At 54.8% G+C, this 24,137-nt stretch overlaps 1 protein-coding gene across 1 annotated transcript in view; it reads left to right on the top strand.

The window, feature by feature from the left end:
- RHPN1 (rhophilin Rho GTPase binding protein 1) overlaps positions 1-23,656 on the top strand; it is a 24,820-nt gene extending 1,164 nt beyond the window's left edge. The window contains exons 3-16 of the mRNA XM_035317230.1: positions 5,979-6,094; positions 9,793-9,921; positions 11,631-11,706; positions 12,081-12,158; positions 13,288-13,412; positions 13,705-13,871; positions 14,347-14,534; positions 14,656-14,812; positions 16,094-16,213; positions 18,157-18,351; positions 18,525-18,601; positions 19,817-19,963; positions 20,884-21,042; positions 21,409-23,656. Coding sequence (XP_035173121.1) covers positions 5,979-6,094; positions 9,793-9,921; positions 11,631-11,706; positions 12,081-12,158; positions 13,288-13,412; positions 13,705-13,871; positions 14,347-14,534; positions 14,656-14,812; positions 16,094-16,213; positions 18,157-18,351; positions 18,525-18,601; positions 19,817-19,963; positions 20,884-21,042; positions 21,409-21,603 — 1,929 coding nt within the window. The 3' untranslated portion in view covers positions 21,604-23,656. The remainder of the gene's footprint in view (positions 1-5,978; positions 6,095-9,792; positions 9,922-11,630; positions 11,707-12,080; positions 12,159-13,287; positions 13,413-13,704; positions 13,872-14,346; positions 14,535-14,655; positions 14,813-16,093; positions 16,214-18,156; positions 18,352-18,524; positions 18,602-19,816; positions 19,964-20,883; positions 21,043-21,408) is intronic.
- Positions 23,657-24,137: the final 481 nt, after the last annotated feature.

The raw sequence follows: 24,137 nt of genomic DNA on the forward strand, positions 1-24,137 counted from the left end.
CCGGGCCATCACAAAACCCCCGGGCCCCCCCCCCCCCCCCCCCCCAAATCCCCCCTCTTTTGGGTCCCCCCCCCCAAATCATTTCTGGGCCCCCCCCAAAATGGGGACGATGACCCCACCGGGACCCCTTTGGTAACGGGGGATGCACCCGGCAGGGACCACCCATGGGTGCCGAGGTGGGCGCGCACCCCCCTGACTTCTGGGGGGCACAGCGGTGATTAAAAACTCCCCGAAAACCTTTTCTGGGGGAGTCTTTAAGCGCCTCTCCTGTTGGGTGCGTCCCCTGGGAGCCGGCTTTACCAACCGGCTGCGATTTTGCCCCGAAACCGGAGCCTCCGTCCGAGGAGGTGATTTCCCAAAGTGTGGCAGGGAGCTGCTGCCTTTCTGCAACCCCTTGAACAACAAAAAAAAAGGGTTAAAAAAAAAGGAAAAAAAAAAAATAAAAATAGAAAGCTGAGAGGTGGCTTTTCGTCAGCAGGGATTGAAACTGAGCCCGGTGCTGAGCAGGAACCGAGCCGACCCCGAGCTGTGCCAGGCTGCAACCCTAAACCGGGCTGCGCTTATCCTGCTGGCAGGTGCCCCTTGCAGGGCTCATTTTCCCGGTTTCTTACCCAAATTTTCCTTCTCTGAGCCCTCAGTTTATTCTTTTTTCCATCCGTCGGCTGGCTCAACGTGACAGGATGAGGCAGGAAAGCATCACGAAGCTTTACCAAGGTGGGAAAAAAACCAGCAGAGGACGCGTGCTACCTCTCGCTACACAACTTTTTATTAAAACCCCCAACTTTTTGGGGTTGCCTGTGAATTCTCTCAACTTCTCTTTAAGAGAAACCCTCACCGTAGCCTTTTTCCAGCTGGTTTTCTTTCTATTCCGACCTCCTGGGAGGCCGTGGACGTGGCCCCACGGGTTTATCCTCGCTTTGGGGGGATCGGAGGCGCCGCGGCGGTGCCCGTCTTTGCTGGGGTTGGCTTCACCTTCCCAAAAATGCAAGTTTTGGATCGGGTTTGGGGGGTATGAAGCCATTTATTGCCTTATTTCCCCCGTTTTCCCCCCCCCTTGCTGAGTGCGTTAGCCGACGGTCGGGGCACTCGGGGAGGTTTTAAAGCCTTAATCCTCGGCTCGTTTTTTTTTTTTTTTCCTTTAAAAGCTCGTGTGATGTAACCATATTCTCGAGAAAGGTTTTAGGGGTTTTAGTCTCCCACGGAAAAACAGCTTTTGGCCGGAGTGCTTCATGAGATTAGTTCCCTGGTAAGGACTTTTTGGTGTAAATAGACCAGAAGGGAGCAAAAACCCGGGGAGCGACCTCCCTGTCGCCTCGCTGTAGCAGCCCAACCTTTCTGAAATGAGTTTTAGCCGTCAGGAAAAGGAAATTAGTGACGTTTTCCTAAAAATGAGCGCTTTAAAGCCCTCTTTAGCCCTTTTTGTCCCTTTTTAGGGACAAGCAATAAGGCAAGTCCAGCACTGGCGTGGCTTTGGTGTTGCCTACAGATCCTGGTCCTGCCTGGAGGAATCCCCCTTTGGACAAGAGGCTCGTGTTGGAGCCTTGCTTGGCTTTGGCCCTGAAATGCTTTTTATTTCTTTTATTCGGACGCCACTCTTTTAATTCTGACCCCGCAGCTCTTGGTGCGTGCGGAAGTAGGGCCTGGGGTGGCTCTTGGAGGGCCGGGCTCCTGGCGCTTCCACCCTGAGCCTTATCCTCAAGGAGACGCTGGTGCGGGGAGGGAATAGAACGGGACAGGAGAGGTCAAGGGATTGAAATCTCCACGGATCATCCCGGTGGAATCGCCACGGATCATCCAGCACGAGTCAAACCGTGTCCTGCCGCTCCCCTGGGGAAGGGTTGAGCGGTAACCATCCTGCTACCTTCTTATTTCCCCCCCTGCAACGTGTAATCCGTTCCCTGGGAGGGAGAATTTATAAAAATAAAGAAGCTTGAGGGAACCCATGCAGCAGCCTGGGGTGATGAAAACGCTGCAGGCGGCCGAGACCTCAGGGCACGGAGCGAGGCGTGGGTCGCTTTGCTAACTGCAGCTGGGCTGGGCTTTCTGTATTCCTGGTGTTCAACATCTCCTGCCTTGATTTTGAAGCAGGGGAAGGGTCTAATCCTGCCGTTGGTCCGGGATCCTCAGTTCTGTGCTTGCCGACGGCATCGCCCTGCAGTGGAGGGGTGGATCTGAGCCTCTCTTAGCTGCCTCTGCCTACAGTGGCTGCAGCAGGGACGTGCTGCTCGTTTTTAAGCTTGTTTTAAAACATTTTTTAGCTTTCTCCTGCTGTCCTCCGGTCCGTGGGGAGCCTCTTGTGATCCAGCCAAGCTCTCCTGGGAGCTGTTGCTGCGGTGCCCGTTGGGGCTGTGCCTAAACTCACGGTCGCAGACCCCGTTCCCACTTCTCTTTCAGACGGATCCACGCCTGGCTTGTGTCACCGTGCTCTGGGCTCCTCTGGACGGCGATTCAGCAGGATCTGCCTTTTCCTTTTCTCTTGCTTCTAACGGTACCGGCACATCCTAGGGCTGTGTTTTCCTTGCTGACGGTGCTGTGCTGTCCTTTGATCGCTTCATCTGCTCTTTTTGCTCTTCCCCAGTCACTTCCAGCTACGGAGCTCCCGTTCTTCTGCCCGAAATGAAAGAGAAATTAGTCCTGGAGCACACGCCTTTGTTCTTTGGACTTGCTCTGGCCTCCACCTCTTCCCACAAGTGCTTGGCGTCGCCTGTTACTGTCAGCAGCAAAGCTGGGAGGCAATAGCCCTGTTTTTGCACCCAGGTCACGAAACAAAGCTCTAGGTGTGCCCCGAGACATCCAGGCTTCATCTCCCCGCGTTTATTGGAGCCAAAGGGCAGCTGACGATCACCTCCCAACAAACTTTCCCTAAGGACTTGCTGCGAGGAGGCAGCCTACCCGTGTAATTGCCCCATTTAACACCCCGCAAGGGTGCTCTTGAGCTGGAAGGAGGAGCTGCTGGCACCTTTACGCTCCCCCCCTACACGTTCCCAAAAACCTCGGCATCCCTCTGGGGGGAGTTCTGTCTTTGCCTCCACGTTAGGAGGCATGGGTTGTGTGCTCTTTGCCATGCTGAGGGTTGGTTTGGCCGATGCCTTCGAGGCATAAATTATCCGTGGTTGTTATTATCGCAGTAATTCTGCCTAAAATCCTGCTTTGTCAGGGGCAGTGATCTTCGGAGCGGGACGCGGCTTGGGTAATCCGAGCACCTCGCTCGCTTCCAGGGCTTTCGCCACGAGCGCTGCGCCCCGTGCGCACGCAGCCTGTGCCGTTCCCGGGCTGCCCCGTGATTTATGGCCCCTCGGTGGAAGAGTTCTGTGCTGGTTTTCCCTAATTTAAAGCAAAAAAAAAAAAAGGCTGAGAAACCCCATGTTCGGCCTTGCCCCTTCTCAGGCACCCAACTTTGCTCCGGCATCGACGTCCCTGGGCGCGCCCACGAGGGTAACCAACTTCACCACGGTTGAGGAGGGAAGGAAGGCACGGGGAGACCAGATGAAGTCCCCCAGGGCAGCGGGTCTCGGGATCCCGACTTGGCATCCGCACGAGCCTTTGGTGTTACGTCAGGGGCCCCGCTGCCTGCCTTTCCTGGACCTTTCCGCAGTTGGAGAGGAGCCTGGATGGGAAGCGATAACCATCTCGCTGAATCCGATCGAGGAGACGGCGTTCAGGTGGAAAAAAAAAAAAAAAAACCCTTGCGGCTGTACAAACGGCTCCGCGTCTCGCTCGGGGAGAAGTCCGGGCAGATCCCGACATCCTGGTTGCTGTCGGAGCCTGTTGGCTCCCCGGGCGTTTAGGAGAGTTCCTGGAGAGCTCCTTTGTTCTCGGGTGGAAAGCCAAAAATGATCGAGGGTTATCAGGGCTTGCTGCTTGAGGAAGGTCTCGTTCATCAGCTTCGGTGTCCGGGGCTTTGGCACGGCGGTGACTTGAATTTTGTCCCGTGTTACCGTCTCAGGCTTGACCTGGGAGAAGTGGGGGAGCTTCCAAGCCAATTAGTTACACCCCCTAATTACACTTTGGATTTCGGGATGTCCCGTAGGGCCTTCCTAGCATCTCCTTATACCACGCTGCATCTCGCTTCTTGTTTTTCCCTAACTTCTTCTCATCTCGCCTCCAGACAAAGCGTTTGTGGCCCTTCTGCGAGGTTTTTGGATGGTCCTAATGCTTCTTCAAAAAAAAAAACACCCCAAAAATGGACAAATAAAACCCAAACTCATGAATTATCTTGGATTTTGTCTGCACAACCGGTTGTTTCCCAGCAGAGAGTTTGGTGCCGTCTCCTTTGCTTTGAGAGCCTCCGGGTGCTCAGATTTAAGTCGTTTTTGCCTTTTTTTTTTTTTTTCAGGATGTTTTCTGCCTTTTTTTGTGCAGAGAACTTCCCCGGGGGAGAACCCAGAGGTGGCACTTTCGGAGCAACCTCTTGTGTTCTCTCCCGAGCGTCTCAGACCTGGGGTTTGTGCAGCTGTTTTCCTTTAACGTCCCCCGTAATTGCTTTTGCAGAATAATCACGGCGTCGTGCTTTCGGGCCATGAAATCCATGAAAACGCCAAGTTTTTCGTTGCCTGCTTACCGGTCAAAGCTGCTCTCGTCCTGTTCCCCCCTCTTTTCTGCCTTTCTGGCATCCCAGGAAAAATAACTTGAATCAAGCGTCCTACAAAAATCATTTGAATAAATTCTTTGGTAATAGGTTAGTGGTACCCAGGGAAGACTTCGCAGTGTTTTCTTTTTGGAGCTGTTAGCAAGCATCGTCCTGGCTTGTTGGATTAAAAACTGCTGCAGCCCATCCTGGAGGAGGGGGGTGAGACCCGGGGATGCTCCCCAAGAGTTTGGCTACGTGGAAAAATGATCTGAGGGTTTGGGGCGAGATGGGAACGGGGAATGCCGGGGCTCTGTTGGTGGCAGAATCCCATCCTGATGTCGGGACGAGGGGGCCGCCAGCAGCGGCGGTGCGGGTAAAGCACAGGGCAGGGGGATCAGGCTACAGCAAAGGGAGGATTTCTAAACTGAGGGGGTGAAGAAGTGGCTCTGAGTAATTTCTTTTAGTGCTGGAGTGGGTCTTGGCTGGTCTTGGAGGAACCTGCCCGCTGCTAGAGGTGGCTCCTGCAGCAGGCTGGAGGAAGCCGCCGCATCCCCGTGCTTTATGCTGGCTCTGGAGTCTCCATCCTCTTAAACTGCCCAGCCCCGTGCCTTTTTTTTGTTACGTATATATGATTTTCACCCAGGCATCTCTTAATTTCATCCAGCTGAGCCGTTCTTCTTGCCATCTCCGGGCAGATTTTTGTGGTGCTGACCGTGGGGCTGCTCCTCGGGGCATCCCTCCTGGCTGGGGCTTGCCGTGGTACCCTCCTGCCCCCGTGGGGTGCAGGGATGCTGCCAGCTGCTAGCTCCTGAACTCGGAGATTAAATGTCTGAGGAAAGCCTGAGGAAGGAGGCGGGGATGGGATTAATTCCCTGCTTTGTGCAGCTCCGGTCTCCGGCCTGTGAACTTTTGACTTGCTTCCACTCCGTCCCCTGCAGCCAGCAGGAGATGGGAGCTCTGGCAGACATCTGTCTGTGAGCTCAAGGGGTATTTCAGCTTGTCTGCTCCCCCCCCAGGGACATCTGGTTTCACTCCTGGGTCGTGTCCACACGGCCAGACCCTGGCGAGGAGCTGCTTCATTCCCCTAGCCCTTTGCTGTTGTACTTGAAGCCTCTGCTGAATAACAGGAGAAAAAAAATGCTGTAAGCAACAGGTTTCAGTAGGTAATAAAAGATTGTTTCGGGCGGCTCTGCTGCCCGTCCCCAGGTGTAGCAGTGATGCGTGTTACCCCGCACAAATCTGATCCTTCTGTTGAAGAGCACCTGCCCTGCGCAAACCCAAATCCTCTGCGCGCAGCAGGGCTGGTGGGACGACGTGGGACCTATACCGGGGGGGGCACGTCTGGAGGTGGAGGTGGCACGGGGAGCAGCTGCCAGCGTGGTGAGATCCTGCCCCTCTCTCTCAGCAGGGCTGCGACCCCTTCGCCCAGACCCAGCGCAGCAAACTACAGCACCGCCGGGCTCGGATCAACCAGCAGATCAACAAGGAGATGCGGATGCGCGCCGGGGCGGAAAACCTCTTCAGGTGAGTCCATCCCTCCGGCCCTGGGGTTTGGCTGGGGGTGGCAGTGCCGTGTCACCGTGCAGGGGAGGGCTTACAGCTCTTTTATCTCACTGCCGTGACCCATCGCGTGTCCAGGAAGCACCTGCAGGCTGCTTGCTCCGAGGGATGTTTCTGGATTATCAGCTGTTTGTTTCCATCCCCCCAGTGAGGCAAGTCCAAGGTTTTTTGGACTAGGCTTTTTTTTTTCGTTTTTCTTTAAACCTGTCTGCAAGTGTGGATCAGTCCCTGAACGGCCGCTTTGTGCCCTGGGGAGGGTTGTTGTGGCCAGACCCTGCTTGGGGTTTGCTCAGCCTTCCCTCGGCGTTGTGCACCCGTCCTGGAAACGCCCGCCCTCTGCTCAGCGCGGCGCTGGTGCTTAATGAAAAGCTGGGATTTGATGCCCTGGAAGCCTGTCACCAGGCAGGGTGCAGGTGGGTGCAAGAAAAAGGGGACAGATGTTGGACTGGGATTGAGCTCTGAGCGCAGGCATCCTGCGTGCCGCCCCCAGTAAGCGGGTCAAATCCAGCTCCATTTAAAAAAAAAAAAAACACCGCAACGCAAAACTGTTTCTGTAATTCCTCCTGAGCAGAACCTCTCTGAAAGCTCAGGCATGTCGTTGCATATCCCGGCAGCTCTCCCTCCTGCTGGGAAGATGCTTTTATGGCACGGCGCAAAAACTGATCCATGTGCGGGGCTTTTGGGTTGCAACTGGTCCGGCACGAGTAGAGCCGGCGCATCGCTGCCACCCCCAGAGGGTGGTCGTGGTGAAACCATGATACCCTGCCCCCGTTTTTATGCTGTATATGTAACTTAGACAAGAGATCCGTAAAATTATACGTATTTCTTTAACCTGCCCATGACCTTTTTTTTGTAGCTTTTGTGTGCGTATGTATCAAGTTCCCGTAGTGCGAGGTGGGCAGACTTAATACAAGAAAATAACCTTTTTTTTTTCCTGCTTATTTTGCAAGTTTGACGATTTCGCTCCCCGCCCCCAGCAGTAAAATAAAACTTGTTTTGAATTGGAGTGATTTAATGTCAGCCTGTGCCTGTTGTACCTGGAAGAAAAGTTATTGGTGCAAGTAATGGGGTTTTATAGGTGGATTAGGACAGCGGGGGTACCCTGCAGGGTGGTGAGGTTCAAGCCCTGGTATCCCTCTGCTTTAGCCAGGCTGGCTGTTAGGCACCATCATTCATCGAATTAAAAAGGCCTTGACATCCCCGTGTGTGCCACTCCGTGAAACTCCCCTTTGTTATAATAATAATAATAATAAAAACCCTGGAAATGTGCTGCCTCAGCAGGAACGCGCCTGGCCGGGGTTTTGGTGCAGAGAGCGTGCATCAGAGCTGCTCCGCTTCCTCCCTCGCCGGGGAAGCGAGCAAAAAATGTGCTGCAAAACCCATCTTAATTACTTGTCCAGGGAGGGGAGGGATCGGTCTCTGCCAGGGCAGAGGCAGAATGCACTGATGGGGCCCTTTTTTTTTTTTTTCGTTTTGGCCGGATCAGCAATTTGAGCGTCCTTTGGTGGTGACGAGGTTTCCTCCTTCCCTCCCTCGGGTCTGTTTTGCAGCTGAGCAATTTGGGGGTGCTCTGGCTTTCAAAATCTGCGGATCGTGGGGAATCTGGGGGGGGGGGGGGAATAAAGTTTGTGCCTGAAATTAAAAGCCAGGAGAGGAAGACTCTAAGTTTTAAAAGGTTATTACTCAACAGCTGTTGAGTTGCACTGAGAAATTTCCTTTATATCTACGAGGTCAGTGATGTGCCCAGCCCGGAGCAAGGTTTGCAGCTCTGCCTCTGCGCTCCTAACTTAAAAAATAAAAAATACCACCCTCGATGCTTTAAAGAAATTAATTTCCACAGCTGTTAGCCTATCGCTCCCCTTTTCTTGAGAGGCTGCCACGAAAGACGCACGTGGTGTTTGCTCAGCAGCACGAGGGGTTTGTTTGCTGGGTAAACGCGTGGGCAGAGGCAGGGGAAACCCTTCCCTTTTCTTGCCCGAATACCGGGGCACGGCAAAGCAATCAGGAAGATAAAGGTGTCGCCAGTAAAGCCATTTTTTCCAAATAACTCAGAAAGCTTTGTTCGACGTGAGCTGAGCAAACAGGTGACGACTGCGCTGAGCTTGAGCAAGATTTGGGCTCCGCGTGCTCGCAGGGAGATCAGCGCCTGCTCCAGGGAGCACCGAAGCCTCCGTCAGCACAGGTTTGCTCCTGGCAAACAATTGCTTGTTCCCAAAATTACCTCTCCGAGAGGTGCTGTGCTCCAAGAAGCACCTGCGGAGTGCAAACAGAAGCGCCCCAAAGCGCCGCCAGGCTTTAAGCTGCTCGCTCGGAACCTGAACCGAGCAAAAATGTCCTGGAGAAGCTCGTGTGTGTGTAACATCAGGCTTTGCAGGCTGGGAAGTCATTTTATTTTTTGCAGAGCAGGAGGAAAGCAGCGTTCAGCAATCCATCGTGTGCGTGCAAACGTCACCTCGGCGTCACCCAGTCAGCAAAGATCAGCTGTTGTAACTGAAGGAGTGGAGGGGGGAATAAATCTGGTGCCAACCGAGAGCGAGAACGGGAAAGTTTTCAAGTATTTGGAGGAAAATTGTAGCGATAGCAGCGCTGCACCTCGGTCCTGGGGGTGGAGGACTGAAATGACGGCGCAGTGCTGATGTATAGGGGAAGAGGGGGGTGGTTGTGGTGATGCTGCATGGGGGATTGCAGAAATGCCAAAGGATCTTTAAACAGAAGTGGCTGCGGAGATCTTTGGCCCTGCTCTCCTTTGTTTGTTTAAAGTAATAAAAAAATCCATCGGTCTTGGGGAATCCCAGCAAGGGAGGTACAGGGGAGGAGACCCTAAAGTGTTGTCGCCCTAAAGAAAAGCAGCAGAGCTCCTTATGGCCAGGTCAGGGCGAGGCCCCTGAAGGACGCTGTCAATAAGAAATAAATCAAAAGCAACGTGCTCTGGAAAAGCTGGGGAGGGGAAAAAAAAAAAAGCATTGCCCCGGCCGGGGTGTTTTTACTGGGTCCCTCGGGGGCTTGGCGTGATTTAGGGCCAGCAGCCAGAGCCCCTTTCGGCCAACGACTGCACGTTGCTGGCTGCGTGGCTGCTGGTTTATCTCTCCCTGCTTTCCTTGGGAGCTGATAAGGAGGGCATAATCAGCCTGGGAGTTGGGCTTGCTGGGAGGAGGCAGCTCGCCGCAGCTGAAATCAGTCCTCGGTGTTTACATCTGCCCTGCACGAGGAGGGAGGGCAGGTCCCACGCTGCTAATGGGTGAGCACAGCAAGGCAGGCTCTTGCAGAATGGTTATTTCCACCCGAAAGGAAGATTTTCCTCCGGTCTAACCAAAAAACGTGGATTTTATTCGGTGGGGGAGGCCAACGTTGAGCGCTCGTAACCGCATCTGAAGCTGCGCTGGAGGTGGGGGCGTGGATGGGGCTCACGGAGGGACTGGGTGAAATGAGAACAGGCACCCCCCCCAAGAAAAAACACCCAGAGAACCCCAATTTTTCTCTGCATCACGAAGGGTTGGATGGAGATAGCTGGTCCTGAAGGCCCAGCCCTCTGGGATGGTTTGGGTGGATGCACGTGGCAGGGAAGAGGCGATGGCGTCGTCCCTCTGGGTAACTTCATCCCTGTTGATCGACGCAGCCGGGGCTTCATGGGGAGGTTTGATCCATGCTGTGTTCTCCTGCAGGGCCACCAGTAACCACAAGGTCAAGGAGACAGTTGCCTTGGAGCTGAGCTACGTCAACTCCAACCTGCAGCTGCTGAAGGAGGAGCTGGAGGAGCTCAACAGCTGCATGGATGTCTACCAGAACGACAGGTAGGCGCTTCGTGCACTGGTGGCCGGGGAACGGGAGAGGGCTGGGGCATGGGGCAGATTGGCCAGAAACAGGTTTTCAACCTGGGAACATCCACGTTTCATCTGTGAAGCTTCTAGGAAGCTCTCAAAAGCTCCTGGAAAAAGCTCTTGGGAAAACTCAAGAGCTTCTCCCAGAAGATCCTTAAAGGAGGTGTTTGGATGTTCGTGGTGTGTCCTGTGGATGCAGATGTCCCAAAAGCAGGAAAAATAGATCAGAAACAACCATCGTCCCTTACATCATCCACCTGACCTTAGCACCCCCCAGAGCACGATGTCTTCCAGCAGGGGATTTAATAGCAATTAACACTTCGCCTGCTCCTGGGGTGATTTCTTTCCCCATCAAGGGTAGGGCTTTCTTCCCCCTCTTTCTGCAATTAGACCTTGCTGCCGCCTTGAAATGCTCGCCTCAACCGCCCTGACCCTAAGAAAGACCGGGGATCCTGTATCTCCAGCACCCTTGGGTGCTCGCTGCAGTCTCTGAACAGGACCCTGGATGGTTTCCCTCTTCCCCAGCAATGGGCTGGCGATGTGGGATTGTTGGGCTGGGACTCCGGGGATGCTCGGCTTTTGCAGCCCTCCACGTTTTTGTTTGCTGGGGTTTAAAAACAAAATAACAGCGGCAACCCCAAAACCCTGCCCAGGCCAGACAAAAGCTCCTTTGTTTGCTCTGGGCACCGGATTCAAGCGGGAACCTTGTTAGAGAATGAGTGATAATGGCTTTTCAGCACTAATTATAGCTCTCAAAGCTGTTTATTTGGGGAATATGAATAGAACCAGAATGTGGGTGCAACCTCTGCCCTGCTCCCCAGTTTTTGCCCTCCTCGGCCTGGGATGTGCTAATGCACGTTTCTGCTAACGTGCAGTTTCTGCAGATAACGAGCTGGGCCTGTTGTGCAAACCCGGGCTGGTGAGGGCCTGATCCTGCCCGACTTCCCTCCCGTCTTGCCTTCAGAGAGCCCAAGTGCGAGCTGTGGATGCCACCAAGGGTTCTCGCCTCCCGTCTGCATACAGCAGCCAGGTGTTGGGACCAGCCCTTTGCAGAGCACCAATGCCGTGATTTTCTGCACCTTCAAGAGCCTCCACGACCACTTCTTTACTTTCTGGCAGCAAAAAAAAAAAAAAAAAAATCAAAATATCAGCCAAATCCCACAAAAGATGCCCCTTCCCGGTTGCCATCGTGTAGCCGTGGAGCATTCCTTCCTCGTTTTGGCACAAAATGCCCCGTTTTAATGGTGGAAAACAAACCACTCCCAGCTGGGTGTTACCCGTGCCATCCTTATCTTCAATGTTTTACAGTATCGACCTGTCTGCCCGATAAGAGCTATTATTAGACGGCTGCTTTTAATAGCAAATTTCAATATCAGGCGGAGCTGCGCTCCTGAGCCAGTCCTTTATCAGCGGCAGAGCCCAGATTAGCACGTAGGAGCCCGTGAATCCGGGACCTGTGCTCGCATCGCACCCGTCTCCAAAGGGCCCTTAATTAAAGCAGCTACGTCACCGCAGCCTCTTTGATTGCTCTTGTAGAAAATAAAATAAAGCATAAAGTCATGTGGTAGATTTTGGGGCTATTAGCGTGCTTTTTCGGTCCTTCTGCTGTGCAGAATTGGGTTCTCTTCTCGTTTTGCCCGTCAAAAAAACCAGCCACCAAAGAGGTTGTTGTCTTCTTCCAGCGAGTCCATCAGCGTCCCTATGATTCCCTTGGGTCTGAAGGAGACGAAGGAGCTGGATTTGCTGCTACCGCTGAAGGTGAGCATCAGGCTTCGCAGTGAAGGCTGATGAAGGGAAGCAGACCTGCACCTCGGAGATGTTTCTGCACGTGGGCACCACGGGGAGCTGTAGAGGAGATGCTGCAGCAGCGGCAAACGTTTTCCTTTTCGGAATGGTTCCGTGCTTAGGGGGATGAGGTGGACTTAAAAGGGTGGAAAAAGGGTTACAGGGTCTGGAGGAATGGGAAAGTAAACGTGTTTTGCCTGGGATGGAGAGCAGGAGCTGGGCAGAGAGGAGATCTCTTTTTTTAATGCAGGGAGAGCTGGCAAGTCACACAGAATCCCCAGAATTCACCCTTTAAATCTTGAAACTCCATTTTCAAGATTGGTTCAGGATTTTCTTTCCCCATCCAGGATTTCATCAGCGAGCACTACGGAGAGGAGGGGACCTTGTTTGAAAAGGAAATCAGGGAGTTCATGGAGCTGCGGCAGGTCGGTGTCCCTCGGCGTGCAGAGTCTTGCTTTGGCTTGTTGAGAAATGCTCGTTGGAGGTGCTGTGCTTTGCTCTGGGTCCCCTCGTGCTCCCTCCAAACTGCACGCCTGTCCTCGCGTCTCGGGGTGCTGGAAGCATGCGCTGAGCGCCCCGGCTTCGGTTCATGGATTGCAAAATAGTACGGACGTTTCAGTAATTGTTTGCTGTCCCTGCGAGCGAGTCCTTTAATGACCCGATAACCTAGAACGAACAGCAATAAAAATGCAATGCCGTCCATTATTAATGTTTGATGAATAGTTCACCCCCGGCGAGGCTAAATGACTGCTCTCTCTCCAGCTAACACGCAGCGTAGCGCTTGGAGAAGAGGAAATGTAGAGCAATCCGGTAAAGGTGAACTTTATCCTCTCCTACAAAGCAGCTCTCCTGAGTGACCTCAGTTTTGCCTTGCCGTGCAGCTTTGATCTTAAGAGCGGAAAGGAAAAGCTTTTCCCAGGCTTTGGGAAGGTCCCAATCCTGCTCGCTGGGATGCGGGAGGGGTGCCGTGGAAGAGGCACAAGCTGGGAAAAGGCTCGGGACTGAAACTTAGGAGAGCTCTGGCACTCCTCCCCGCGTCGAGTCAAAAGCCCAAACGCTTTCCTATTACGAACAGAAATCGTATTTCTTCCCTAGCGTTAATTCCATCAGACTTTGCGTGAATTTGTGCCTTAAAAAAAAAAAAAAGGGCAAATCCCAGCTCGGTTTAGGTGAGCACGGCTGGGTCGTGCCATGTTCCCGGGCTGCTTGCTCTGCTCTGGGTGCCCCGACCCGGTGTCCCCACGGCCTTTCCCGTGCCGGCAGTCAATCTGTCTCCCTTCAACCTGCCGAAAAGCAGGGAAGCCACAGAAAAACGGGCTTCTTTTTCTGCGTTAATACAATCCCACCCCTTGCCTGCTTGTGTTAGGACGGGCTCAGCTCCAGGCTGTTCTCCCGTCCCCTGCAATCCTGCACCCCTTTGGGTCAGGTTTGTCCCACCTGGGCTGTAGCCTGTAGGGTTTCCCAGCATGTACAGCTCCCGAAATCTCATTTCCCCCTCCTCTTCTTCTCGCTCCCCCTCCTAACGTGGCTCTTCCCCCTCTCCCGTCCCCGCAGGCGATGCGCACCCCCAGCCGAAACGAGGCCGGGCTCGAGCTCCTCATGGAGTATTACAACCAGCTCTACTTCCTCGACAGCCGCTTCTTCCCCCCCAGCAAAAGCCTGGGGGTCTTCTTCCACTGGTTGGTGCAGCTTTTCCCATCCAGCCCCTGCTAACGGGGGGGTGAGCGGGGAGGGAAGCGCAGCCAGGCTCCCTCCCCACCGTGCCGGGGTCTTCGTTTTGGGGAAGGTCCTCCCGAGCTCCATCACCCACGTGAAGAGTTGGGTTTCCTTCTTGCTTTTGGCTCCGTGACGTCGCCTTGGGTGGATGGGTTGAAGGAGGCAGGGCTTAAAAGCTCGTCCTCAAAGCGGGAGAAGTGGGGGGGGACACAGCCGTGATGCCCTCGTCCCCGCGTTGACTCTTCCCTTCCCCAGGTACGACTCCCTGACGGGGGTCCCGTCCCACCAGCGGGCGCTGGCCTTCGAGAAGGGCAGCGTCCTCTTCAACATCGGAGCCCTGCACACCCAGATCGGGGCACGGCAGGACCGTGCCACCCTGCCAGGGCTCAACCAGGCTATCGATGCCTTCCAGAAGGCGGCCGGTACGTGGACTCCCCTTCCCTATCCCCTTGGCGGAGCTGACGTTTCCTTGGGGCAGGAATAACGTCAAGAAGTGGAGCTGTTGAGCAAAGAGGGATGGGGGAGTCTCCAAGGGACTGCGTTTGGGGCTTTTGAGGGGAAAAGCTGCAGGTCCAAGTGTGGGTTAGATGGCAAGGTAGCACCCCTCGGCCTTATTCCCTGAAATAGCATCGCCAGTTGGCAGTGAGAGGTTCGAGCTCAGCGAGCATCTTCGTGGCTTTTCTCCTGGTCGAGGTGGGAAGGGACCTCCAGGATCAACGCCACCTCCAGCAGGGTGCCCACCGCCACGTCCTGGTGGCTTTTGGAAGATCTCCAGGGATTTGAGACTGCACAACCCCTCTGAGCAACCCGTGCCGTTGCTCGTAGAGAAACCGTCGTGCTCCGAACCCTCCGCGCTTGTAAGCCCGAGAGCTCCCAGCAGCTTCTCCCCTTGTGCAGGTGCCTTTAACTACTTGAAGGAAAACTTCTCCAACGCTCCCAGCCTGGACATGAGCGCGGCTTCCCTCACCATGCTGGTGCAGCTGATGATCGCCCAGGTCCAGGAATGTGTCTTCGAGAAGGTGACCTTGCTGCGCGCCCAGAAGGACTTTCTCACGTGGCTGCAGCTCGCCCAAGAGGCAGCCAGGGTAAGAACACCCCATAAAACCCTTTGAAAAGCCCAGGGGTGACAACCTGCTGTCGCTGCCACCCAACAGACGAGCTGGATTCCAACCTTTGGGTCATCAACTTGGGTTTTGACTCCCGCAGGTGGAAGACGCCTACTCGCTGGTGCACCAGACCATGACCCAAGCCCACGTGAAGGATTACGTGCCCTTCTCTTGGACCACCATGGTCCAGGTCAAGTCAGAGCATTTCAAGGCCCTCTCCCACTACTTCTCTGCCACCGCCCTCTGCGACTGCCCCGGTGAGTGCTGTGTCTTCTCGTAGCAGCCCGGCACTGGGAGAAAGAGGAGAAAAGGGGCTTCTGTAGAATACCAGGATGCCAAACCTAGAGTTTTCGGGATGCTCTGAGCTGCTGATCATGTTGACTGATGCAGTGATTCATGCGCAAGGCAGCTGTCCCCCATACTTCTCCTTCTGGCTTGCACAGTGCTTGCAAAGTCCTTCCAAAAAGGCCAGCAAAAAGGTGCTGTAGGGATGTCACCCGCTGTCCCCGTCGGGGCTGGGTGGGTGTCCTCAGCCAGGCAGCCTCCAGAGCCACCTGGTTCGTGTGGTAGGCCAGCCAGGGGCTTCAAAACCATAAAAACAAGCTGAATTTAATTGCCGGCTTGTGGCTGGCTGCCCTGGGTGTCTGTGTGCAGCTTGCCTGTACCCGAGCTGGGTGACGTGGCTCCGGGGAGCCAGCTGGAGCAGGATGCGACCCATAATCTCCATCTGCTCTGTCACCGCCTCCCGTATGAGCGATTTTGGGTCAGGCTGAGGGGTCTGGGGGCGGGCAGCTGATGCACGCAGGGACCCGCGGTGTCGAGCCGCCACGTGGTGGGGTGGCTGGGGACGAGCAGGCTGGAGGGCTTCCCGAGGTCGTCTTCTGAGGTCGGTTCATCTTTTTGGCCGTCTTCGTCTCCGTGAGCCTGGGAGGGGTGCAGGGCTCAAAACCACCGAGGCTTGTGCGTTGCAGGGACAGGGCAGAGTGAGAAGAGCTGCCGGGGGAGAGATGGGAGATGGTGGGACACCTGGGGATGGAGGCAGAAGTGGCAGAGGATAGTTACGGGGTCAGGTTTGTATGAGGGTCCAAGGGGTGGGGTAGACCTCTCCCCCGAAATTTTGAAGCTCTTTGAATACCACCAGGCACTGGGGGAAGGACAAATCCACAGGGGATCCCTGATTTGGGGGGGGGTTGTTTTGCACCAGCACCCTGTTGAGACCTCAAGGTGCCCACTCATTGCATCTCCAGGCACGCTCTGGTCCCAATTAACTCCTTATTTAATTCCAGTTTAATTGTCTGGAGCCGCTGGGCGCCGATGCCTGCGCTTTGGCATCTCCTGCCATGGGGATTTCTTGGTTGCTGGTGCCCAAGAGAGGAGACAGCCACGTAACCCTGAGCTCCCTGTGAGCCCAAGGAGATGGGGAACAGCTCCGGATGGAAATAATGGTGGAAAAGTGATGAGCACAGAACCCGGAGCGGTGCTTGGAACAGAATGCCCTGACTTTTCCCCGTGTCCCCCCTCCCCGTTGTTTCTCCCAGCGGCATCCGACGCTGAGCTGCCGGAGCACGAGAAGGCTTTTATCCAGTTCCACGTCACCATGCCGGAGGGGCCGTCGCTCCGTGTCCTGCTGCAGGATCCTGAAGAAAGAAGGAAGCTGGGTAAGCACATCCATCCCCAGGGGGAAAACCCCACGCCTGGGCGATGAAACCCCAAATCCCTGTAAGAACGGGATTCGTAAAGGCACCACAAGCTTTTTTGGGGGGGGTCTCTCTACGCAAAGACAACTTTTATTGGGTTTTCTTTGAAAAGAGCCTCCCCTGGGGAGGCAGGGAAGCATCAGGGTGCTCTGTGAAGGTGCTGAGGACAGCCCGTTGTGCTTGTGATGACCCAACTGGCCAAATGTGACAGTAAAACCCCGGGCACCGAGATACCCTGAGCCAGGTAACATCACCCCGCATAAGCACAGAGAAATCTGTTGGCACCTGGAGCTCCTGGAGGGAGCCTGGCTTGGGCTTGCAGCTGCCTTGACTTGACGAGGAGAAGCAGTGACGGCTGGGGGTGGTTTTTTTCGCTGCATCAAAAGGCTCGGGAGACGAGAGCTTCCTCCCACGCGGATTTTCAGCTTCGGGGAAGAGACAGAGCATTGCTTATTCAGCTGAAGTCGTGTTTTAGCAGCCCTCCCGAAGAGGCAAGAGCGAGAGCGAGCTCCGTGCCCTGCTTCTGGGGCGTCAGCTTCTGCTTGCCTCCTCCACAAGCCGCCTCTCGGGCTTCTTTTTCCAAACATCTCCATTCAGCTTGTGAAAAAAATGAACGTCCAGGTCCCAGGCTCAGCTCTGGTTTGACTCTGGAGGAAGGGAGGAAACTTGCAGCATTAAAGCCATGTCCCTAGAAGGACATTTTTTCCCCTTATAGTTTTATAACATCGTGCTTTATACCACCATCTTCAATAAGCTGGAGCCAGCAGCTTGCACAGCGCCTGTGCCTGACCTGCATTTCGGTAATCTCTTGTTATCTTATCTCTTCGTTATCAGTGTAAATGGCAGCAGTCAGCGATAAGCCATTAAAACCTCCTTGCCCTAGCCTTTTCTTGCCCACGAGTGGGGCTGGCTGGGGGTGCTTGGTTAGAACATGACCGATGGGTGAGATACGATGATTTCTGGGAGAGTTTCTTCCTCTCTCTGTTTTTCATCCAGCCTCGAAATGTTCCCTCGATTGCGACATCTTGCACAAAGCAGCCTGCTGGGCTCTGGAGCAAACACCATCGTTTTTCCCTGCCTTATGTTGCCACCGTGTGTCCTAAATCTGGAAATGCTACAGGCACACGTGTTTTCGATGATCCATCCATCTATCTAAATATATTTATCTTTTTTTTTTTCCTCTAGCATTTAGAAGCGTTGGATCCGGGTGCCTTCGTCTCAGTCTCTCGCAAAGGGGGATGTTTGTAGGATATTCGTAGGTCGTTTATTCATGAGTTTGGGGGATTTCATTGATTCTGGTTGTTTTTTGGCTGCCCTCGCGAGGCTGGAAACACCTTGAAGGCAGGTGGAGAGGAAGAAAGTGAGAAAAGGGCACCGGAGAGGGTGGAAAGGAGCTGCAGGGCAGGGCGAAGAGTGTGCTTAGCCTAGAAAAGAGGGAGCTGCAGCAGATCTTCCCGAAGCTGAAACGCTGTCACCAAGAGGACAGGGCTCGATTGTCCTTTGTACCCCCCAGGGGACGCGAGGTGACGGAGAGAAGTTAATTTGTGGAGATTTAGGTTAAGCGATAGGAGGAACTCCGGGGGCGGCGGAGCCCGCTGCCAGCCTCCTTCTCGCTCCTTCGCCGGAGGTTTTTTGGGAACATCTGCCAGCCCCGTCTCTGGCGCCGGGGGAGCGAAGTAGGTCACCCTTCAAGGTCCCTTCCCGGCCTTCCATCGGGGGCTCGAGCTGACGGCTGGGACCTACCCCATTTAGAGCCCGTCGGCAGGCTGCGAACGTGACGGGGCCGTCCCTGAGTCACGGCGGGTGACACAGCCGCGGAGGCCGCCTTCATCCGTGGGCAGCCGAGCGAGCGAGAGCGCCGCCGGTCTGAGTCCGGGCTCTGCATCCCCCTCCGCTTCCCGCAGGCAAAGCTCACCTGAAGAAAGCCATCATGAAGCACGAGGAGGCCATGAGGATCCACGGCTTGTGCAAGATCCTGCGGAAGATGGACATCCTCCAGGAGGTCCTCTCCTTCGCCCACAAGCGCTCGCTGAGCAAATACTCTGAAATTGACCACGAGGAGGACTTTTTTGAAACTGGGGATGCTCCAGATATTCTCCGTAAGTGCTTTTTTTTTTAAAATTATTATTATTTTTTTCTTGCTGGTGGGAGGGAGGGCTGCGGGATTTTATGGCTTGCACCAGCCCCGCTCGGCGAGCGGGATGCGGAGGCAGCAGCTGCCGCTTCGCTCCTGCCTGACGGGGTGTTTGTGCTCTTCTCTCCTTACCGCTAGCCAAAACGCATCAGAAGCCAGAGATCAAACCGCCCAACTTCTCCCAGGTGAAGGTGACCGACCTCTTCCACAGGCTGGTACGTACGGCTGCGAGACCGGGTGGCCCCGCGGGACCAGGTGTCACCTCCTCCCCTGCATGCTCTGCTTTCCTACTCCCCTCTCCGAGCAGGACGAGCCGCCTCCTTGCACGCAGGACCCAGGCAGGAGGAAGGGTGGAAGGGCACGGATCTGTTTGTGCAAGACTAAATGGGTCAAAACTCATTACGTTCCCCGAAAATCTTCCTTGTGCTGTGATGTGAAGCTCCTCCGGCGCACGGGAAGCAGGCACGGGCGCTTTGGGTGGGTTTTGGTCCAAGCAGGACCAAAGTGACCGTTTAGTGGAAGCTTTTTTTGGGAGCAGAGCAGGTTAAGGATAGTTGGTACCCTTGGGGAAAACACTGCTCTGTCTTAGGTATGTGACCAGCACCAGCTGGGAAGCACTGGGAAAATCCCACGGGGTCTTTTTCCCTCCCTTCCTTGGGCTCGCAGGGTCCTGAGGAGCAGGGCTGAGCTTTGGGGCTGCCGTGGCTGTGCTGTCCCTGTCCCTCAGGTGCCCCAAGGACACACAGCACCCCGGGGAGAGGTTGGGCTGGTTGGGATGTAACCAGAATCTCTGCTCTTGGATGACCTGAGTAGAGGGCAGGAGGGTTTATCCTGCTCCCGAGAGAACAGGAAAGGTTTTTGGAGTGGTCTGACCCCGAAGAGGCGACCCATCCCAATGCCTTGCGCCCTGCTGCATCTCCCAGAGCCAGGCTGGGGTGAAAACCTCACCCCTTCATCCCCACTTTGGTGATGAGTTTTATTTCCAGAAGGGAGGAACTAAGGGTCCTGCTCTGCACCGTAGCTTTCTGTTTCGTTTGCTCCAGGATTGCAATGTCTAAAACGATGCTGGCTCCTTGACCTTGGTGAGACCCCCTCCTCCTGCCTTGCAGGGAGGATGTCCCGACCCAAGCTGGCTGAAGGATTGGAGCAGAGACCTCCCGAGGTCCTTTCCAACCTGCACAAATCTGTGTTGAGGCTCACAAAGCCATCCTCTGACGAGCACTCTTAACATTTCTCGCTTTATAGTGCATAAATCTGGTGGTTTTGATACGCAGGAAGATTAAAACACTGGGCAGGCTCAAAACTTCATCCTCAAAGGAAAGCAAAAGCCAGGCTTACTTGCTCTGCCCCCTCGATGCCAAAGGCTGCATGTCGCCGGGGCGTTGCTCTTGCACCGAAAGGTGCTTTCCCTGTTTCTGCTTCGACCCCAGGGGCCCCTCTCAGTTTTCTCGGCCAAAAACAAGTGGTACCCGGTGCGGAGAGTCCACCTGAGGAGAGGAGCCAACGGCTTTGGGTTCACGCTGCGGGGAGACTCCCCCGTCCTCATCGCCGGCGTCATCCCGGGGGGCTGTGCTGCTGTGAGTACCCAGGGGATGCTGGAGGTGGGGGACCCCCGATTTGGGGTTGGGACGTTGGATGGAACAAGATGGCAAGCCCGAAACACGAATTATCTCCCTGAAAACTCACGGCGTGATGTATCAGGAGCGACCTTGTGTTCCAGCAGAGGCTCAGTGGAGCATCCTGCTGGGATGCCCGAGCGGTCCCCGACTCTTGGGGCTGCACAGCACCAGCTGTGCCACCAGAGCTCAGCATCTCCATAACAACAGGCTCCTCGGCAGCAGGATCAGGTCCCTTTTTGGGGAGCCTAAAAGCTTCTTAAAGGAGATCTGAGCCCATGGTGTGTCCCCCGGGCTGCTAACGCTCGTTGCACTGAGCTGGGGTGGGATTGCACTCCGGACAGACCCCAAAATGTTGCCACAGAGACAAGTTGCCAAACCTCCAGCTGCATCAGCATGTCCTGGCTCAGGGTTGCTCCTGGCTGGGATGTCCCCATAGCCTCAGCTTTCCTTTAATCACATCAAGAGCCTTGTTCTTTCCTGAGGGAGGAACTGGTGAGTAAGTCCTTGCTAAGCCTGCTCTGTTTTCCCAAGGCTCGCAGGTGCTGATTTTAGTTTTCTGGAGACCTGTAGCACCTGATCCCTATCGTTGACTCAGAGTCGGATGTGCTCCTGTCGCGGGGCTGGGAGTTTATTGCGTGCTGGATGTCGAGCCTGGCAGCTGCAAAAGAAATCCTTAGCCTGTGAGCATTCCCCCTACGGCAAAGCAGATCATCAGGGTGATAAGGCTTTGGCTATCGGCTGAGGGCAGACCCCAGCCCTCTCCACGGCTCGTATCCCTGCAGGATTGCGACCTGCTGGGTGGGTAGGAAAGCGAGCAGACCTCATGCAGCAGGATCCGTGATCAAAAACGAGTGCACCCTCTCTTTTCCCCCCTGCAGGAAGCCGGGCTGAAGGAGGGCGACTACATCATCTCGGTGAACGGCAAGGACTGCAAGTGGTCCAAGCACGCTGAAGTGGTGCAGCTGCTGAAGAGCACCGGCGAGGAGGGTGTGGAGATCGGCGTGATAACCCTGCAGGGCGCGGAGGGGCCGAGAGCTGTAAGTCACGTCCCAAGGCTTTTTATTGAGGGGGGGAAACTGCAGCTCTGGAGGGAGCTACGGGCTGCTTAAACCAGGCTCTGCTCCCCCTCTGGCACAGCTGGCTCATTTGCAGCTGGCCTAGGAAGTATAAAATATTTCCTATATTTCCTGTAAAAATAGGAAATACAAAGCAGGCGGCTGCTTGCAGGGATGGCAAGCTTTGTTGTTTCGCTCTTAGCCTCGAGCTAGGCGCCAAAGCAAGGTGCTCTGCGGGGGGCAGAGGTTTCCCAGTGTCCCGGGGCAGGGCTGAGGCCAAACCCTCAGCATTTGCACCCCTGGCTCAGTGCTGCCCTGGCTTCACGCCGGTCTCCGCTCCCCAAACAGGCGGAGAAGAAGGCTGCGGCGATGTCCTCGGGCAGCGGGCTGCTGAAGAGCAACAAGGAGAACAGCCGGAAGAGCCTGATGAACAGCAAGAGCGCCAGCACGCTGCTGATCTGGAACAAGAAGAGCAAGCGGAGCAAGAACAGCACTTACAGCGTCCCCTTCACCGCTGTGGGAGACAACGAGGCCATGTACTGAGGCACCTACCGGGCTAGGTTGTGTCCCACGAGCTCTGGGGCTGGCTGTCCGTCAACCCTCACAAGGCTCTCCGGGCTGCGCTGGCGTCGTGGCTGCATGGAGCACCCCTGGAGGATGCCGGGACCCCCCCCGGGGACGCGCCGCTGGTCGGACCCTCTCCGAGGAGACGAGCCATGCACAGCCCCTGGCGCTGCTGATCGCCAGACTCCTCCGTCTCCTGCGTTAAAACAGTCCTCGGCCAAACAACGGGGGGGAAAACACTGGTTTATGATTATTATTTCTTCTTTTAAGGGGTCGGGGAGCTGTGCTTCGGTATAAAGCAGGGCCTGGTTTGCGTCTTCTGCTCAGTGCGAGGAGCAGCCAAACCAAGCCCAGCCATTAAAGCAAAAGCTGTAACCTTTTCTAGCGTCTCGTAGGCTTTCTCTGCAAGGTAGAAGGCAGAGCCAAGTCGTTCAGGAGCTCCTGCCCGGCGGCACCGTTGGAGGAAGGTGGAGAGGGTTTCAGTTTTGCAAGCCCCAGGTTAACAAAGCCCGGCGGGGCAGGCTGCACATGGAGATCACATTCGAATTCCCAGTTTTGGGGAGAGTTTAGCTCGGGCACCGATGACAGTGTCACAGGGTCTGGGACAGATTTCCCCGGGTGGTTTGGCAGCACCAAGCTGTGCATCCTTGCCGTGACACCGAGGGGTGTCCTAGCGAGCTGTTAAAGCCAGGATGGGGTCGATGTGTCCCCATCACCAGGTGGCAGCGTGTCAGATCCTCCATCGTCATCAGCAAGGAGGCAGCTCGTGGGCTGCATGTTCCCGTGCGTTTTGCAAATAGCATATGTTTGGTCACATCGAAGCGAGCTCACATAGAAGAAACACGAGCACAGGCTTGTGCTGTGCTGAATTAGGGCTCCTGGGCAGGTTTTTTTTTTTTTTAATGAGCACCCAGCTTTGCCCAGCAAACGCAGCCTGGCTGCACAGCCTGCTTCTTTGGAAGAAAAGGGAAAGACTTAATGTGCATTTGTTGTCTCGCTTTTTTTAATCAGTAGAGGTGGATTGCCCTAAATATGTGAGTAGATTAATAGCTAAGAGCCTTGTTTCTTACTTGGTATGAGATTAAAATTCCAGGAAGATAGCTCCTCCAGATTATTAAACTACTAAATTTGTGCTAGTATTGGATCTTGCACACGTTGCTAATACCCTAACACTGTGCTGTCAGCATTCGTACCAGAGCTGGCCTGATGGATACATGCATCTTGGTAATTGTACTGGAAATGCAGGGAGACTCCGAATACGCACGAGATAGATTGGCAAAATTTTCTCAATCCCATTTCTGCCTTGTGCATTATTTTTCTGAAAGCTAAAGAGCTGTCTGGTCTTGAGTGCTTGGATGATCTTGGTTAGGTATAAAATACCCTTCAGAGATGCAATTGTATTTTTGTACTTTTTAAGTCGTGACAAATTCGGAGCGAGAGCTTAACGAAATGAGCCGAGCACGTGGGTGCCTTCGGGCTGGCAGCAGGACACTGCTCGGGGTCGTACCTCCACTTCTTGGTGGCCCGGTGCCCACGTGCCAAGCTTTCGGCCCAGGTTTTATTTCGGGAGAACTGGAGGAGGGCTTCTAGCTCTGCCTTCCTTGCCGAGAAGCCTCTCCGCTTGCGCGATGCGAGACCTAGACGCCGTCAGACGGGATTACGGCGCTGGCTGCCACCGCGAGGCCATCTGCTGCAGTCAGATTTTCTGCCTAATCTTGCCAGCTGCTCGGCGCGGGGCGGTGAGACTCAGGCAAGGGCCTTGCCATGAACACATCCCGGCAGCAAACTCCACTGATCCCAAATGTCTTGGAGCTAGAGGTGTATTTATTTAAAAAAAAAAAAAAAAAAGCGTGCACACGCAGCGGCTGCGGGCATCGTGGGTCCTCCTGCATCACCCGACCCTTCCGTTGGCGTTGCCGGAGGGGTTGCGTTTTGTGCGAGCTGGATATTTTTCCTAACACCAGTGTTTTGGTTTTTAATTTGTACGTGGACTCTCACCTTTTATGGATTAAAACGCACTGCTTTGAAAACACTTCATAGCGTCTATCTCTGTTGCTGATTTTTAGGTGGACTGGGTGCACCAGCTATGGTGGGGGAATAAGCCCTGGGTTGGGCTTGTGAGTGGGTTTGGGTCAGTTTTACGTAAACCTGGAGCTGGTGAGGTTGGGAGAGGTTGTTGGGCTCTAACAAGACCTGATCCAAGGCAAACCAAGCTGTGAAGCACCCAGGTCAGTCCAGCAGCCCTCGGTGAGCCATCATCTCCATCTCCAGCATGCTGTGGCAGCCGGTGGCTTTGTCACACGAGTTATTTCACAGAATTAAAGCAGGAGATGGGGAGCGGGGCTTAGGCTGGATTCCTTGGGGGGTTTTCTCCTGAATCAAAATGGAAGAAAGTCATCATTCAAGAAAACAATCTTTGCTTCAAAGCCCGTCTTCCTGGTTTTGGAAGAGCACGTCAGTGGGGATGAAGGCATCAGTCGTGCCGGAGGAGCTGATGTGCCTCTCTGGTAGCT

This window comes from Oxyura jamaicensis, chromosome 2, assembly GCF_011077185.1.
Source record: "Oxyura jamaicensis isolate SHBP4307 breed ruddy duck chromosome 2, BPBGC_Ojam_1.0, whole genome shotgun sequence".
NCBI lineage: Eukaryota > Metazoa > Chordata > Aves > Anseriformes > Anatidae > Oxyura > Oxyura jamaicensis.